Genomic DNA, 20,001 nt, shown 5'->3' with positions numbered 1-20,001 from the left:
AACACGGAAGTGTACAATGATTTACTTTTAAACATTACTTTATGTCAGGAAGGATTTCTTTAAAATAAAATAATAACAGTTACACAAATAAAACTATATGTATTTACATCAAATAAATATCATTTATTTCATTTCTACTAGTAGATATATATGAACAAGCTAATTAGTAACATAACAAAATGAAATGTAGACTGCTATATGCCATAAATACTCTACCAGTATATTCATGATATGATTCATATCATGCTTTGATGAATCATCTCATATGTACCATGGTCACTATGCTAAAAATACATATGAAGACTGTATATTATTAGACTTTTTTTAAAGCAAATCTCTTTCCTCGTGTTTACTTTTCTGTAGCACACACTTTTTATACATGTGATCCATAACTCTAGATTATAGGATAATGTGTAATTTGTTCCACCAGAACTTTTATTATTATTATTATTTCGGGCTACTCCAGGGAGTCCTTAGACTCATCGAGGGAGGCCCTAAACATCATGTCCACACAACTATTTGACATTCTCACAGTATCTATCATACCTTGCCTTGAACTCGCTCACTGTCATAGCATCCACAACAGACTCTGGCAGCTTATTCCACTCATTCACCACTCTAAAAGTAAAGAACCCAGCTCTAACACCCCTGCTAACCACACTCTTGCACAGCTTCCATAGGTGTCCCCTAGTTCTCCTGTCCAGTCCTGATCTCAAAAATATCCTCTGAATTAATCCTATAGAATCCTTTTAGCAATTTGAATGTCTCAATCATATCTCCCCTTTTCCGCCTATCAACTAGTTTCTGCAACCGACAAATCTTCAATCTGTTCTCATATGGTTCATTCCATAGACCTGCTATCATCTTAGTCACTCGCCTCTGGATCCTCTCCACCTCCTCCCCATCAAGAAGGAACCGAGGTGACCAAATCTGGGCACAGTACTCGAGATGAGGTCTTATCAGGGCTCGGTATAGAGGTACAATAACTTGCTTGTCTCTGCTCGTCAAGTTATTTTTCAACAACCGCACAGTACTCGAGATGAGGTCTTATCAGGGCTCGGTATAGAGGTACAATAACTTGCTTGTCTCTGCTCGTCAAGTTATTTTTCAACAACCAAGTGAGTTGATGAGCTGATTTAGCTACTTTTGCAATATGCCCCCTAAACTTCATCTCCATATCCACCAACACTCCCAAGTCCCTGGCCTCATCAATCTCTTGGAGTACAGTTCCACCAATGTGGTATACTGCTGCCAATCTTTTCACCCCAAAATGCATAACCTTACATTTTGTCACATTAAATTGACATCCATTCTCCTTAGCCCAGAACTCCAATCTATCTAAGTCATCCTACAAGACTGACATCTTCTGCATTCACTATCGCCCTACCCAACTTTGCATCATCAGCGAACAAACAAACTGTTCCACTTAGATCCTTCCCTATATCGTTAATGAACAGATTAAACAGCAGTGGTCCAAGAACAGAACCCCGCAGCACACCACTAGTCACAGGCCGTCTTTTGGACTCTACTCCTGAATAAACTACTCTTTGATATCTCTCCATCAACCACCCACCTATCCATCTCACCAACCCTACATCCATTCCCATACGTTGTAGTTTACGGATTAGAATTCCATGTGGTATCCTGTCAAACGCTTTTGTCAGGTCCAGCAGTATCACTGTAAACCTATTTCCCTTATCCAGTTCTGCCGTCACCTTGTTATAAAACTTTTATACTGTTAAAAACCAGAGAAAATAGTTCTTACTTTCAAATGAAGAATAACAGGAACATATATTATATATACTGTTGTTGTTGTTGTTGGTGATAGGTGGTAGTGTTGTTGTTGTGTGTAGTTGGGGAATTGAGTAATGGGGAGGGGAGATGTGTGTGTGCAGTGGAGTAGAGTGCAGTCCTGCAAAGAGTCATTGGAGGTATCATGTAATAATAATAATATAAAAGACTTCTTTTCTTTGCACACATAAGACTGCTTCGTATAAAAGACACATTTCATTAATAGAACAATGACAACACATATCAGAATGACTAGAATAATGTTCCAGGACTTGAGTTCTGTAATTATCATTAGAGCATCATTCTTTATATATTCTTAAATAACGTGTGCCCTGTGAAAATGGCATTTGCTTCTGTAGCTTGTGCTGCCAGAAGAAACACTTGTGTAAAGTATGATTCTAGTTGCCAACTAGAGGAAGCTTTTCCAGGGCTTTTTATCACCTGGTTCCTGAGCTAGTCAATCTTTAGCATGAGCAAGGAGCATTTTTTATTCTGGAAATTCAGTTTTTAAGTCTGCAACTAAAGAAAATTGGAGCAGAACTTGAATTATTTCAGACAATAATATACAGTGTTAGTGTCAGAGGCCACAAGATGACAGTAGTTGTCTGCTATACTCTCCATCCCTGATATATCACTGACAGTTAAGGGTGGAGATGACTAGATATCGATTTAAAAAAAAAAGTTAACGAGGACTGAAACAGCTATCTACACCATTTGGGAAGCAAAAAGGCATTAGTGGATTTTTTTTTATTTATTATGTTTGCATTGAGCATCACACATATTGTCTTGTACTTCTGGTTTGCCTTTTGTTGGGAATGCAACAAAGCATTATATACATGATGCATTATCATGATGAAAGAGACATGGATCTGTTTGATACAACTATCATAATCTAGAAAGCAGTGCATTGTTATAATAATTGGATATCTGCTGGTATTCATCCTTCTAGGCACAACACCAAAGGTCTAAATCCATAGCAGAAGAGTCAGCTCTACATCAGAGGTCAGCAACATGCAGCTTTTTGAAACATGTAACTGCAGCTCTAACTTTTAGACAACAAGTATGACAAACGCCTTCTGCAAACACTTCTTAGTTTAGTTTGTCAGTGCATGATGAACAGAGCACACATACTGCAAGATGCCTAAAGTTAACTGTTGCAGCTGTTGTGAGTATAAAATATTGTGGTGAGTATAAAAAGCATGTGGTGAGTATAAAATACTTAAAAACAGGAACAAAATGATATCCATGTGTTATTTAGGATAAATGGATGGCAATAAATGAGCTGAAAAAAGCAAGGCCTAATTGTGTTTGATTCATGGAGTAGCTTACCAGACACATACATAAATTTGAAATTTTTTTTTGTTGCAAAATATGTTTGTTTTTGTGTTTGGACCTGAGTTTTTGATATATTACTGTGAGCAAATATTTTCAAACATGAACTATATTAAAAATAAATCAAGAAACTATGTGAACAATGAGAGTCTCTCAACAGGTCATCTTAATTTGTACTGAAATGGTTACTTGTTGCATTTTTTCAGTATTAATAGAGAATATTTCAAAATATATTTTTTAAAATAAAATACCTTCCTACTCTGCTCCATTTCTTAACCCCCCAACATCCCAGTTAGAGTTGAGGTGTAGCTTTTAGGTTTGTCATTTTTTAATTAGATAAAAAAAATGGCATTTTACTGAAAAGTTGCCAAACCTCACTCTACATCATTACTTTATGAGTACGTTTTACAGTCAGAATGATGCGCTTACATGTAAGGCATTCACCATCTACAATCATCACATCAAATGTAAAAGTGACATCTGATTTGTTTCTTTACATTATGAACTTCCCATGTTTTATGGACAAATCACTATGTTCTTTCCACCGGTGAAGTCTGTGCAGCTCTTTACATAGCATCCTACTACCAACTTGAATTCTTACTAACCAGAATTCTCTGAACTCCTGATTGATTGTTTCAACACTAATTTGCTGAGAATTCCGTACCACCCTTCCAAGGATCCACCAGTCCCTTGGCATTAGCTCTTTCAACATTTCTACTGGCTGATAGTGTTGCTTTCAGTTGATTTTATAATCAATTCACAAATGTTATGAATGAAGTGCATATCTGCAATGTATACCATGTGTGATGACAGAAATACAAATATCATTATGCTTTCTTCTTTAAAACCTGGAAGGTATTTCGATACTTATTTCAAACATGGAAACATTAACAGAATGTCAAAGTAAAATTATAGAATATAAAAAAGTTCTTAAAGATCATAAATGCTCATTAACTTACATTTCTTCTTGCTCTCCTTAAATGTTGCATCAAGTACCACAGCATTTGGCCATCAAATGTTTCCGAGCTATCTCTCTTCCTTTCATCATCCCTATCTTTCATGTTTGAGATGATTTGCTAAGAAACAAATACAATACATAAAATGAATACTGATTACTTTCTTGATGAATAAATGGAAACTAAGAATATGAATTGAATAAAAACAAACTGTCTGTACCTATTTTAAATGTATATACCACAAAACTCAAGGAAGACATGTGCTGCCATTCCTCATCTTCAAATTAGCACTTAACAAGAAATTACATTCTTGTGTTTATCCTACACCTAAGTACAAGTATATGAAGTAACATCACAACAGGCTACATGTACGAGGATGGTCTGAAACGTTTTCAGCCTAACAATGAAAAACGAATTTATAATTTCAAAATTATTTTTAAACATAATCTCCCTTAAGACTAATACATTTATTCCAGCGATGCTCCATTATCCTGTCCCTTTAGTGTTTTCTAGTAAGATCTGCTAAATACTCCTCTACAGCTGCAATCACCTCTTGATTCGAATAAAAACGCTAACCAGTGAGGAAGAGTTTTAGTTTTGGGAAGAGAGAAGTCAGAGGGAGCCAAATCTGGGGGGAAATGGTGGATGTTCCAACAATTCATAGTGCAGATCCCTTAATTTTCCCATTGCCAAAACACCTTTGTGGGCAGGTGCATTGTCCTGATGAAAGAGGATTTTTTTCTTCTGCAAATCGGGTCTTTTCTCACGAATTTTTTTGTCTAGTCTGGTTAAAAGATCGGAATATTATTCCCCGGCAATTGTTTTACCCTTTTCAAGATAATTAATGGACAAAATGCCTTTAGCATCCCAAAACACCAATATCATGACCTTTCCTGCTGATGGAACCAACTTTGTCTTCTTTGGCACTAAACAACCCACTTCTGTCCACTGTTTTCACTGCTGTTTGGATTCAGGTGTGTAATGGCGAATCCAAGTCTCATCCACAGTAATAAATCAATGCACCAAATCAGTGTTATTCTTGCTAAAATGCTCCAAGCATTGTTCAGAGATTTTCATGCGAGTGCGTTTTTGATCTACTGTGAGCAAGCTCGGCACCCATCTTGCACAAAGTTTTTTCATTTGCAATTCTTTTTGCAAAATATATCCTAAACGTTCTTTTGAAATGCCTATAGTCTCAGCAATTTCATGCACTTTGACTTGCTGGTCATCCAATACCATATCATGCACTTGATCAATGATTTCTGGTGTTGTTACACTTTTTGGACATCCTTCTCGTGGATCATCTTCAAGGCCATGTTTAAACTCGGCAGCCCATTTCTTATTGTCAAAAACAAAGGAGAAGATTGCCCATAAACTTTTATGAACTTCGAATGAATTTCTTTTGCCATTAAACCTTCTTTTACAAAAATTTTATAACCGCACCATACTCAATTTTATCCATTTCAAGGGATACAGACAACATTTTTGCTTCAGAAAGCTGAATAAAACAAACTACTTGATAGAATGACTTGCAATTTCACATGGATGCTTATGACCAATGTACCAAAATAGAAAAAAAAAAATCGTGCCGATAGTGTTGCCATCTAATTATCAGTTGTCATCTAAGTATGACAAGCTTAGGAGATTGATTGGTACAGTGCCATGGCATGTAAAACTGCAAGGGCTAGAAGTTGACAGTCCATGGGAGGCGGCTGAGAAGTGTTTGCATGAAGCAATGGCTGACTGTATAAGTTAAATGGAGTTAATGGATGAATAACACCATTAAGCTTGAGCTGCAAAAAAAGAAACAACTATGGAGGGAATTTAAGGAGAAAGGTGACCGGCAGACACATGAACAGTATAAAGAACAGGCCAGAAGGGTAACGAGTGTGGTAAGAAAAGCAAAAAAGGATTACGAAAGAACATTGGCCATGCAGGCTAAAGACAATCCTAAACAGTTTTTTCGATATGTTGCAAGTAGAATAAAAAAATGTATATGGCAGAATGATTTTAAAGAATGCCAATAGTAGGGAGGTAACTGAATCAGTTGATATAGTTGAATTACTGAGTGAGCACTTTGCAAGAGTATATCATCCAGGTGGTGACATTGCAGAAATGAATGAACCGAAAGTTTATACAGGAACTGTGGTGAATGAGGTGGAGGTGCGTAGTCTATTACAAAACCTCAATGTCAATACATCTGTGGGATTGGATGATATACCAACTCATGTTGTACGAGAAGCAGCTAAAGAATTGTCAGTACCCTTCACCATTCTGTTTAATCTGAGTCTTGGGTCTGGGTTAGTCCGAGGGGGTGGAAAGGGAAAAATAGTTCCACTGCATAAAGGAGGGTCCAAGACTGCTGTTGTAAATTACCGACCGATTAGCATATCGTTGTCAAGGTCTTGGAGAAACTAGTCAAGAGAAGAATACAGGATTGGATAGATGAAAATGGGATACTGTACGGGGGACAACACGGTTTTGTGAAGGGTAGATCATGACTCAGTAATTTGCTCACGTTTTATAACACAGTAACGACTGAACTGGATAAGGGTAATGGGTTTTCAGTGATTCTACTGGACCTTGCCAAGGCCTTTGATAGGATACCACATGGAACTCTAATCAGTAAACTGGAGCAGATGGGGATGGATATAGGGTTGGTGAGATGGATAGGAGGATGGTTGATGGAGAGATACCAGAAAGCGGTTTATTCAGGAGTAGAGTCCAAAAGGTGGCTTGTGACTAGTGGTGTGCTGCAGGATTCTGTTCTTGGACCACTACTTTTCAATTTGTTCATTAACGATATAGGAAAGGATCTGAGAGGAAGTGTTCACTTGTTTGCTGATGATGCAAAGTTGGGTAGAGCAATTGTGAGTGCACAGGATGTCAAAATTTTGCAGGATGACTTAGATAGATTGGAGTTCTGGGCTAAGGAGAATGGATGTCAATTTAATGTGACAAATTGTCAGGTTATGCATTTTGGAGTGAAAAAATTAGCAGCAGTATATCACATTGGCAGAATTGTACTCCAGGAGATTGATGAGGCCAGGGATTTGGGAGTGTTTGTGGATAGGGAGTTGAAGTTTAGGGAGCACATTGCAAAAGTGGCTAAAACAGCTCATCAAATCACTTGGCTACTGAAAAATACTTTAACGAGCAGAGACAAACAAGTTATTGTTCCTCTATATCGAGCCCTGATAAGGCCCCATCTGGACTACTGTGCCCAGATATGGGCGCCAGGGTTTCTTCTTGATGGGGAGGAAGTGGAGAGGATTCAGAGATGAGTGACCAAGATATGGTGGCAGGTCTGTGGAATAAACCTTATGAGAACAGATTGAAGATTTGTGGGTTGCAAAAATTGGTTGATAGGTGGAAAAGGGGTGATATGATTGAGACATTCAAATTACTGAAGGGTTTCTAAAAGATTAATCCAGAAGATACTTTTGAGAATAGGGCTGGTGGTGGGAGGACTAGGAACCATACATGGAAGCTGGGCAAAAATGTGGTTAACAGGGGTGTTAGAGCTAGGTTCTTTACTTGGAGAGTGGCAAATGAGTGGAATAAGCTGCCAGAGTCTGTTGTGGGTGCTATGACTGTGAATGAGTTTAAAGCGAGGTATGATAGATACTGTGTGAAAGACGAATAGCTGTTCTTGACATGATGTTAAGGCCTGCCTCGATGAGTCTGTAGACTCCTTGGAGTTGCCCGTAATAATAATAATAATAATCTATGGTCGAGGTTGAGAACTTTTCAGACTACCCTCGTATAAAAAGGGTAATAAAACTGAATATAAGAATTACAGAGGTATTTCCGTACTGCATGTTCCAGGTAAGATTATTATTATTATTATTATGTGACACCTCCAGGGAGTCCAAAGCCTCATCCAGGAAGAGTGTGCCAACAGCATCGAACGATTGATCCCTTTCCAACTACTAGATTTATGCAAGCATACTTGAGAAACAGTTGAGAAGGATTGTGGAAGGGAAACTTGGTGAAGAACAAGTTGGATTCACATCAAATAGAGCCTGTCAGGATCAGAGTTCACTTTATGACAAATAGGAGAGAAATTGTGGGAATATAACAAAGAACTGGAGATTGGTAAAAGACCACATTGTGGCTGGTCAGTGAATTTAGCGCTCATGCAAAATTGGTGAGTTTTGTCTGTTTTTGTGTTTTTCCCTTAGAAAGTTAGTGGTTTATAGTATATTAGAGTAGATTTTAATGTATTTAGTATTTTATAACATATTTTTATTAAGATATTTTAATAATAAATTTAAGCTTAAATGGTTGCAAAAACGGACAAGAAATGTAATGCTAATAAGAGCACAGCAGGTGAGAACAAGAAGGCTAGGAGGAGTATACCGAGTTCAGTGGAATAGGATTGGTTGTTGGATGGGAAGAATATCGTAGCGCTTGGGAAGCATTTAAACAATACTTAAATGATGTGATATCAGAATATGTCCCAAGAGTTCAAAGAATAAATAGGGTAGGAATCAAATGAATGCATATGCGTAATCTTATTAAGAAAAAGATTCGTAAGAAAAGGATAATGTGGAAGGAATATTGTGTGTATAAGGATGATGTCTGTTATGAAAATTATAAGCAGCAGGCTAGAATAATTACAGCTGTTGTATGGAAAGCAAAGTCTGAGTATGAAAAGTAACTGGCTCTGCATGCTAAAGACAACCCACAAGAATTCTATAGATATGCTGCAAGTAAAAGAAAGAATGAATATGAAAGAATAACTCTTCTAAATGCAGATGGCATGAGGGTTACAGATGCAGAAGAGGTTGTTCAACTAATGAGTTCATAGCTTTCAAAAAATTTTAAACAATTTTTTAAAAGCTATGAACCTGGTGTATGCGACATTGAGCTCACTGTTACCTCTTCACTAGATGAAGAAAAGCAGGTGTGTGAGGCCGAGGTATTAGAGCTGTTGCACAAACTGAACAAGAATTCAGCAATAGGGAATGATGGGATATCAGCACGTCTGCTGAACTGCCTATTCTTTTGACCAGGCTGTTTAATATGAGTCTCAGAACAGGGAAGATTCCACAGGAATGGAAAGAATGTATGGTAATTCCATTGCACAAGGGTGGTGCAAAGACCGATGTATCCAACTATTGACTAATTAGTATATCGGGAGTGGTGGTGAAGATTTTGGAAATATTGGTTAGGGCTCGCATTCAGAAATGGGTTGACAGTGAATCTGTATTTTGCAATGAGTAACATGGGTTTACTAATGGAAGGTCATGTTTTAGCAATTTGCTCACATTCTATAACAATGTTACCACTGAATTACACAATGGGAATGGGTACAGCATAATACTTTTTGATACTGCAAAGGCTTTTGACAGAATACAGCATGATAGACTATTGCATAAATTGGAGAATAGGGGTTTGAGTTATAGAATATTGGCATGGATAAGAGGATGGCTGACTGACATATCACTAGAAGTGGTATACAAGGGATGTGACTCTGTAAGATTTAAGTATAAATGGGTTGACTGTCATCAACCCATTTATTCAAGTTCTCATCATGCTTGTTCCGGCAGTCAAGGAGTTCTCAATCTCAGACACTTCGTACGTCAGGTCTGCGATCGTGCATTCTCCACCACAGTTGGCCTTGGCGTGCATCGCATCTCGAAACATCCAGCCGAAGTCAACTTTGCAATAAGAACGGAGCGTGTCAAAGCACATTGGACTGCCAAAGAAGAAAAGATCCTTGCTGCTCATGAGATCGAGTTGACAGCTCAAGGGATAAAGAAAATGAGGATTTATTTAAGGTGTTCCCATTGAGATCCTTTGATGCCATCAAGTGTCATAGACGGAAAGCCAGTTACAAAGCCTTAGTTCAAGAATTGGCAGCCCATCCGCACACAGGTAGGGACACGTAATATCTCTGTATCTCCTGTCTCTGCCTCTCCATCTTCCAGCCACCATCCTGCTGTTGAAGAAGAGACTTTGATTCTCAGATTGACATCATCTCTAGTATGATCATCCTCCTCTTCCAGAATATAACCATCAAATTCTTAAATCTCTCATCCAGACTCACCTTCTGGGAATGGAGATCACAGATCAGTTGAATGACTACCTCCATGATGAATTCTCAGAACACTTCACGCCTCATCAACATCAGCCTACGTCTCATTCTACAATGACTTTGTCAAATAGGAAGCAGAGGAAGAGGGTCTATGCAGCTATGTAGGCTCTCTATAAAAAGAATGGAGGGCAATGTGCCAAAACCATCCTTGATGGTGCTTCTCCTCCACCTCTCGCCGACTTACATGATGATTTTGTTAAATTCTGGAGTACAGTCTTTTCTGCTCCACCCTCACACTTCCCTGATTATAATAACCAACCTACGATATTGAGGTCCATTCCTGCCCTTCAAATATACCAGCCTGTCTCTATTGAGGAGATTAAAGCAGCTCTTCCATCCAATTTCTCTGCCTCTGGACCTGATGGCTTTCCTGCGTCTAGGCTTCGGAAAGGCCGTTGAAGATTCTTCAAGACTTAGTAGACATTCTCCTTTCCAGTAAAGCAATACCACCATACCTAAGAACTATCTTCATTCTGAAGAAAGACTTCAAGCTGTGCATCAGATTTTAGACCTATTACTATCTCCCTTGTGATACTTAAACTCTAACATAAAAATCTTAGTTAAATGACTTCAGCAACATGTACATGATTATAGACAGAGAGCTTTTGCCTCTTCGGACGGGACAAAAGCTCTCTGTGTCGAAAATATACATCTTCTTTCTTCTTTTCTCTCTGATTCCCAACGCCACTTTAAGCCTCTATATATGGTGTCGTTGGACCTCCAAAAGGCCTTTGATAACATCTCCATTCCTGCTCTCATTCGAGCACTGTCTATTGCTGGATGTCCAGAGCCTTTCTTTCCTATGTTATGGAGCTATACTTGGGTAGTGCCATCACTATCTCTACAGGGTCCTGTGCAACTTCTATTCCCGCAGTGTGGGGTGTTCGCCAGGGTGATCCTCTATCTCCCCTTTTCTTTAACCACGTCATAGATGAGTTTCTTCACTCTCTTCCTAACCATATAGGCTACTCTCTAGGTGCTTCTTCTTTTAATGCTTTGGCCTTTGCAGACAATCTTATTCTCATAGCCTCTACTAAGATAGGCTTGCAGGAACTCCTTGATCGGGCAGTTGACTTCTTCTCTATTCGAGGCTTTCTATTAATGTAGAGAAGTCCTTCTCTTTAGCTCTTGTCCCCTCTGGTCGTGACAAGAAGCTTAAGGTCGAGACTATAGAGTTTTCCCTGCACGTGAGGTTGTTGCATGCTTTGACCATCCTGGAAGAGTGGAGATACCTCGGTATCATGTTCACCCCAAAGGGAAGGTCTTCTGTCCCTTCTATCCTAGAAGCTGGGATCACTTCTTTGAGGAAAGCTCCTCTCAAGCCCCAGCAAAGACTGTTTCTCCTTTCCCACTATCTCCTACCTCGCTTTTACCACAAGTTGGTGCACTGAATGGACAGGGCTATCCTTCAGCCGTGAGATCATGGCGCTGACTTCCCCCTGACACCCCTACTGCATATTTCCACGCGAAGCTGAAGGATGGTGGGTTCGGGGTTCCATCACTTAGTTGGCTGATTCCAGGCCTGCGGCTGCCAAGAATCGTGAAGTTAGAACTATCTTCTTCCCCTATCTGCAGAGAAGCTTTCTATAGTCCATCAAGAAGACTTTAGGCAGGCTAAAGGCTGGTCCCATTATCAAGGTACCTTAATTGAGTCAGCACCTGCAGAACACAAGAGGTGGGCATCTCTGTAGCACTGTTCTTTTAAATGAGTTGCGCTCATTTAAAAGAGTCATATCTGGTGTCTCCCCAGCATGATTGGGTAAGGGATGGCACTAGACTCCTTTTTGGGTTCGAGTATATTGATCTTATCAAGACGAAGATCAATGCCCTGCCTACTCGAGCCCGCACAGCTCTATGGGGGTAGTGACAACTCAAACTGAAGGGCTGGCTGTCACTACAGAGAAACATTGTCTCATATAGCCCAGTGTTGCTTCCGCATGCTGAGGCACGACGCCATGGTCTCCATTCTGAACAACCGCTTTAAGAACAAAGGTTGGGAGACCGCGGTGGAACCACATTATAGGACCTCCGCAGGTTTGCATAAGCCAGACTTAGTGATTAAAAGAGATGGTGATGTTTGGGTAGTTGATGCCCAGGTAGTGTGAACGGGATGCCCACTAGTTATTATCCATAATAATAAGGTAGACTATTACAAAATAACCAAGATCTAGTTAGTACGATACAGGAGGAGCATGGAGCAACTCCAAGGTTTACCAGCACCACCATCTCTTTACATGGTGTATGGAGTGCAGAACGATATAAAGGTTCTTTCCTTGAAGGCCCTACAGGGCACACTGGTGGCATGGCGTTGCCACCAGAGAATTACTACAATGATCATTAGAACAGGCATAGGGTAAAACACTTGTAAAGGCTTAGACCTATATCAAGTCTGGACATGATGTAAGGGTAGTACATCACATCCAATACAAAAAAACATGGCGTATGGAGTGCAGATAGCTATAAGGACTTAAAACAGCATGGGCTTATGCAGAACGATATAAAGGTTCTTTCCTTGAAGGCATGCCACCAGAGAATTACTACAATGATCATTAGAACAGGCATAGGGTAAAACGCTTGTAAAGGCTTAGGCCTATATCAAGTCTGGACATGATGTAAGGGTAGTACATCATGTCCAATACAAAAAAACATTGTGTACCACAATGTTCAGTGTTTCATCCACTGTTATTCAATCTGTACATTAATGCTATTGTGAAGGATTTGAAAGCGACATACAGCTATTTGCTGATGAATACAAAGATAGATAGAGTAATCACGAATGCTGCTAATATGCAGTACCTGCAGAATGATTTGAATGGGTCGTCATTATGGTTATGGGAAAATGGATCTCAGTTCAATGTCAGTAAATGTAAAGTCATTCACTTCAGAGTGATTAGATATCCAATATCATATTATATTGGTGGGATTATGTTTGAAGAAACTGATGAGGCTAGGGATCTTGGAGTGTTAGTAGATAGGAAGTTGAAGTTCAGAAGCCATGTAGCAAAAATTGCAAATACAACTCAAAAGATAATTGCAGCTGAAATGATTGTTCACATGTAAACATAAGGACATCATTTTGCCTTGGACTATTTTGTTTGGAAAGTCACTTGGACTATTGTGTGCAGGTCTGGTCTCCTGGTTTCCATTGTGATTCTGATATATCGGAGAGAGTGCAAAGGAAAGTGTTAAAAATTATATCAAGATTGTGGAATACTGATTATGAAGACAGACTGAGAATTTGTAGACTGCAGATACTAGTAAACAAGAGAAAGAGGGGTGATATGATTGAGACTTACAAACTTCTGAAAGGGTCATGCAGGATTTCAATTGATAGAATTTTTCAATTATGGAGAGCGGGGAGAAGCCAAGAGGGCATCCATGGTGTACCCTCATAGGATGATGTGTGATTGGAATGGCCTGCCATTGGATGTTGCGAGTGCAAGCAGTATGTGACCTCCCTCGATTAGTCCCCGACTCCCAGGAGGTCTGTCTTAATAATAATAATCTTCATTTAAGTTTTGTAGACCTGCAAATGGCATATGACAAGATGCCATGAGAAAAGTTATTCAAAACTCAACAGTTATATAATGTCAATGGGGCATTATAACAAGGAATACTTAGTTTTTATTTGAGTTTTAAGTTAGCAGTTAGAACTGAAGGAAGTACAAGAAGATGGTTTGATGTTAAATTTGGTGTCAGACAAGGATGTACAGCATCCCCCTCTGTTATTCATTATCTATATGGATCACGTTATGAAGGAAATTGATATGAAACCTGATATCAAAATTGCAGATGTTAATATCAGCTCCTTACTTTATGCAGATGATGTTATACTTTTAAATAAATTCAGTACAAGTCTGCTAGATTCTCTGACTAAAGTAAATAACTGTTGTAACAAATTTGGTATGAAAATCAGAAATAACAAAACAAAGACAATGCATCATGAATGGATAACCTATAGACCAAGTAAAACATTTCAGCTACTTAGGCACGAATCTTTAGTGAAGATGATAAATTAAATATGGAAACAGACAACAGAATCGACAAAGCCAGTATGGTAGGAAGTCAACTGAATAAATTTATATCAAATGAGAGAGGAATTAGTCAAAACACTAAATTAGCTGCATACAAGACAATGTTCAAACCAGTTTTAACTTATGGATCTAAGAGCTGGGTTAGAAATAAAACACTTGACCCAACACTAGAGACCACAGATATGAGAGTCCTGAGAAAGATTAGGGACATGAACAGATGGCATTGATGGCAATATCATATTGAGGATATTAGTAAAGAACTTGACATTGTTAGCATCCAGGAATGTGTTAGCAAAGCTAATCTCAGGTGGTATGGTCACTTAATCTCTTTCCACTTAATGGGAGTGGAAATATTTAGCAAAACAAGTGTTCTCTGCCAGGTTGGCAGGTAAAAGACCCAGAGGAGACCAAGATATAGGTAGATTGATACAGTAAAAATTGCACTAGAAGACAGAAATATAAGTTCTGATAATGTTGGAGTCTTTACAGATGACAGATTGATTTGGAGGAAAATTGCTGATAGGAAGTTAGTAATGATGTAAGTTTTTCATATAGTACTATCATAATATCCTGTACCCCCCTTAAGGGTACATGTCAGGAATTTGATGATGATCATCATCTGTGCATGTTTGATATTCTATCTGTGGTAGTGTTTCTTTGGAAAGGAGGAATATATGAATCATTAAACTAATATTTAATTTCATACCATGTGATAGAAGCAATATGAGGGTTTCAGGATATTCTCATAGAATGGTTGTGAATGAAATGAACACTGTTGCTGTTGGTAACAGTGATCATGAGGTATAGGTTTGTAAGTTAGTCAAAAAGGAAAAGGTTTTTATAATGAAGGTATATATATGTTAAACTATAAGGTGGGTGATTATTAGAAGATCTGTGTAGAAAAGATGTTGACAGTGCATGGGAAATGATAAGGAAGTATCTGACTGTATATCAAGAGTTAGATGAATAGAGTAGGAGTGAGATGGGTGAACAGTGAAATCAAGCAAAGAATATGGCAAAAGAAGTTATGGATGAGGTACAGGACAGTGTAGGGAACAGATGCATGAAGAATATAAATTACAGCCGAGAAAAGTGATAAGCATGGATAAAAAAGAAAAAGTAGAATATGAGAGAAGGTTGACAGCCGGGTCAAAGATAATCCAAGAAAATTTTTCTGCTATATGCAAGAAAGAGGAAAAATAATTATAGCAGGTTGACACAGGTGGATAATGTTAATAATAATAATTATTATTATTATGATCAACTGTAAGGAGTCCTTAGACTCATTGAGGGAGGCCCTAAACATCATGTCAAGAACTATCCAACATTTGTGTGTTATCTATCATACTTTGCTTTGAACTCATTCACAGTCATGGCACCTACAAAAGACTGGCAACCTATCACACTAATGTACTTACTCTCCAAGCAAAAAACCTAGGTCTAACATCCTTGCTAACTACACTCTTACTCAGTTTTCATGGATAGCCCTTTGTTCTCCCACCAATGCACCTGTTCTAAAAAATTTTCTCTTAATTAATCTTGTAAAAATTCCTCAGTAATTTGTATGTCTCAATCATATCACCCCTTTTCTGTCTATCAACCAGTTTCTGTAATAACTCACACTTGACCATCAAATCTTCAACCTGTTCTTGTAAGGTTCATTCTATAGATTCTAGATTCTGTTACCATCTTAGTCCCGCCTCTGGATCCTTTCCAACTCCTCCTCATCACCAAGAAACCCTGGTGGCAGATCTGTGCGCAGTAGTCAAGATAGGGTCTTGTCAAGGCTCGATAAAGAGAAACTTATTGTTCCTCTTTATCGAGCCTTGACAAGACCCCATCTTGACTACTGCGCATATCTGGCTCCATAGTTTTTTGGTGATGAGGAGAAGGTGGAAAGGATCCAGAGGCGAGACTAAGATGGTAGCAGGTCTATAGAATGAACCTTACAAGAACTTGGTGAAGATATGTGGGTTACAGAAACTGGTTGATAGGTAGAAAAGGGGTGATATGATTGAGATATAAATTACTGAGGGGTTTTTACAAGATTAATTCAGAGGAAATTTTTTCAGATCAGGTGTATTGGTGGGAGAACTAGGGGCTAGCCATGAAACTGAGTAAGAGTAGAAATTGATGACTACAGATGTCGCTACTTATCAAAGTGTTCTTCAGTAATCAAGTGATCTGATGAGCTGCTTTAGTCACTTTTTCTATGTGCCCCCTCTAAACTTTAACTCCCTATCCACTAACACTCCCAAGTCTCTGGCTTCATCAATTTCCTGGAGTACAGTTCCACCAATGTGGTCTATAGCTGGTAACTTTTCATCCCAAATCAAGCAAATTATGGTAGCAGAGTAAAATTAGCAAATAATATAGTGGAATTATTTAACCACGCTACCAGCCAAGATGTCTATAGATGTCAAGGTTATCATGGATGTGAAGTGCATATTAAAATTGCAATACCATTGATATTACATTGAAATACATGATGGATACGAAGCATTTGAGGATGCATATTTGATCCATAATGGCTGATAAGGTGGTTAATGAACACTTCATCAGTGTATATCATATTTGAGTGAATGATGCTGTGCAACACGCAGAATGGAGGCAAATATTAGGAGAATTGCAAGTAAAATAGTGGAATTATTTAACCACGCTACCGGCCAAGATGTCTATAGATATCAAGGTTATCATGGATGCGAAGTGCATATTAAAATTGTAATACCATTGATATTACATTGAAATACATGATGGATACGAAGCATTTGAGGATGCATATTTGATCCATAATGGCTGATAAGGTGGTTAATGAACACTTCATCAGTGTATATCATATTTGAGTGAATGATGCTGTGCAACATGCAGAATGGAGGCAAATATTAGGAGAATTGCAAGTAAAAGAATCAGAAGTGTATTAACTGTTGCTTGGGGTTAATGTTAATAAGGCTGTGGGAATGGATGACACATCACCATGTATTTTTAAAGAATATGCAAAAGAGTTAGCCATATCCTTGACCAGGTTATTTAATGAAAGTTTTGCAGGGGAGGAATGTTCCAAAGGAGTAAAGAAAGCAACATAGTACATTTCCACAACAATGGCTGTAGGATATCAGTTTCCAATTATAGACCATGAGACATAAGATTTTCTATGATGGTCAGCATGGATTTGTGAAGGGCAGGTCTTGTTTTAGCAATCTGCTTTCATTTTATGATAAGGTGACAAATGGATAAGGGAGATTCATATACAGTGATTTTCTTGGACTTTGCAAAAGAATTTGATAGATCACCACAAGACAGATTGGTGTATAAGCTGCAGAGGATGAGATTAATAACAGATTGGTTAGATGGATTGAAAATTGGCTCTGAAAGATATCAGCAAATTATGTATGATGGAGCAGTGTCTCAGAAAAGAAAGGCAACCAGTGGCATGCATCAGGGTTCTGTTCTTGGGCCCATACTGTTTAAATTAGTGGTTAATGATATTTCATTTGGATTGACTGGAGATCATCACATGTTTGCTGATGATGCAAAGTTTGATAGAATTATCAGGAGCATCGCTTATGTTAATTTTCTACAGGAAGATTTCAATAAACGTTTGACTTTGAACAATAAGTGAGGGGAAGGGATTGTAGTTTTAATATTAATAAATGTAAAGTGGTACACTTTGAGGTACAGAGATATAAGACTACATATTATACTGATGGAACTGTACTTCAGGAAGTGGATGAGATTTTGGATCTTAAGGTGATGGCAGACAGTGGACTAAAGTCCAAGGGCTCATTGCAAGTGTTGTGAAGACTGCATATCATATTGCTGCTATGAAAAAAGTACATTGACATGTAGGGATAAGGAGGTGGTGGTTCCACTATATAAGGCATTGGTCCAGACATGGACCATTGCTCAAATTTGGTCATCTAGTTTTCACTGTGATGTGGAAACACTAAAGAGGGTCCAAAGACGAATGACCGAAGCAATATTGAGACTGAATTGTTGGTTATGCAGAGCGGTTGAGGGAATGTGGATTATAGAGTTCAGCGGATAGGAGGAAAAATCATAGATAGCTTCAAGTTAGTTAGGGATTCTGCCAGATTAATACAGAAGGAATTATAAAAGTGAGTGGACATTAAGATGGGAAGAAAGAGAGGCCATCTCTGGAAGTTGTATAAAGATGTAGTGAAGGGTGTGAGGGGTAGATTTTTTATGTGGAGAGTTGTTGGCAAGTGGCATTGCCAGAATGCATTATGAATGCAGGGAGTGTAAATACTTTCAAAGTTCATTATGATAGTCATTTTGCTAGCAGAGGGGGGGCCTTCACAATGAGTCTATTGACTCCACAAAGGTTACTGTAATAATAATAACTTATTTTAACAGCAAACAGACAGCCCCAATTATAAACTTTCCCAACAGTTAGCCAAGTCGCTTGCTCCTATAACTGGTAACTCCTTTACTTCTATAAAAAATTCTGTAGGGAAATCACTAATGAAATCCTTTGACATCTTTAAAAATTCAGACACAATGGTTAGTTTTGATATAACTTTTTTTTTTTTTTAAACTAATGTAAGATTTAATGAACTCTCTAAATTCCTCCTTGATATCTTTGAAATATTGAAATTTACTATGTATGCAAGTTACTTTACTGGCAAGGAAAAATCTACAAACAAATTAATAGTACTGTTTAGTACAAATTAATAGTACTAATTAATTTGTCCTAAGTAAGGTTACTGCAATAATAATAACTTATTTTAACAGCAAATAGACAGTCCCTATTATAAACTTTCCCAACAGTTAGCCAAGTCACTCGCTCCTATTTATAGGAGCGAGTGACTTGGCTAACTATAATTAATTCTAATGAATAATTAATGAACTCTAAATTCCCCTTGATATCTTTGAAATATTCAAATTTACTATGTATGCAAGGTACTTTACTGACAAGGAAAAATCTACAACAAATTAATAGTACTGTGATGGACTCCCCCCCTCATCCCCACTTCAGTCAACTTTTACATGGAGCATTTATGATTATCATCATTATCAGAGCTCAGGGACTAAAAGGAGGTCACACATCACCCATGCCAACTATCATACCTTCTCTTAAACTCATTCATACTAGATGCATCAACTACCTCAACAGGAATACTTCTCCACTCACTCATGGTTCTGTGAGAAAAAAATCTAGCTCTCACCTCTTCCTTAACAGCATACAAACTTCCACAGATGACACCTTGTCCTCTCCTCCACCTTTTATGTAATGAAATATTTCATCAACTGATATCCTATAACACTATATCTTCTATCTTCTATGCTCTGAATCTATCTCCATAATCTACATTTCATAATTCACATATCATAGTTCAGTTACAAAGATGGTCTTTGTAACTCTTCTTTGCAGCCTTTCCACAGCTTCTTTATTCCCTTGGAACCCAGGTGACCCAAATGTGTGCATAGTAGTACTCTATATACAGTCATATCAAGACCTATGTAAAGAGGCAAAATGACTCCCTTACCCTTACATGTCAATTTTCATTTCAATATTACAATTATCTTCTGAGCATACAGTCATCCCTCGACTTACATCCGGGTTCTGTTCCATCAGGCAGGACGTAAGTCGATACATTAAATCAACACAGTTATACGGGTTAGGAACTTAACCGTAATAAGTATACTGTCATTTTAATTTTTAAACCTTATTATAAAACTGTACTATGCGTTACTGCCAATATAAAACAGGAGAATAATCACCCAAATCATCACATCTTCATCACCTTTCCTACATGAAGGACCA

The 20,001-nt window shown here is 38.1% G+C and overlaps 1 protein-coding gene across 2 annotated transcripts in view; it reads right to left on the bottom strand.

Moving 5' to 3' along the window:
- LOC150107013 (DDB1- and CUL4-associated factor 8-like) overlaps positions 1–20,001 on the bottom strand; it is a 263,903-nt gene that overhangs the window by 13,307 nt on the left and 230,595 nt on the right. For both annotated transcript variants that reach the window (XM_090393388.1, XM_090393389.1), the window contains exon 11: positions 4,083–4,199. In XM_090393388.1, the coding sequence (XP_090249514.1) occupies positions 4,083–4,199 (117 nt within the window). The remainder of the gene's footprint in view (positions 1–4,082; positions 4,200–20,001) is intronic.

This window comes from Typopeltis vanoorti, chromosome 5, assembly GCF_054136105.1.
Source record: "Typopeltis vanoorti isolate ZY-2024b chromosome 5, IOZ_Tvanoo_1.0, whole genome shotgun sequence".
NCBI classification, from domain to species: Eukaryota; Metazoa; Arthropoda; class Arachnida; order Uropygi; family Thelyphonidae; genus Typopeltis; species Typopeltis vanoorti.
The sequence above is the reverse complement of the archived record's forward strand: the minus strand, read 5'-3'. Positions and strand labels throughout refer to the sequence as shown.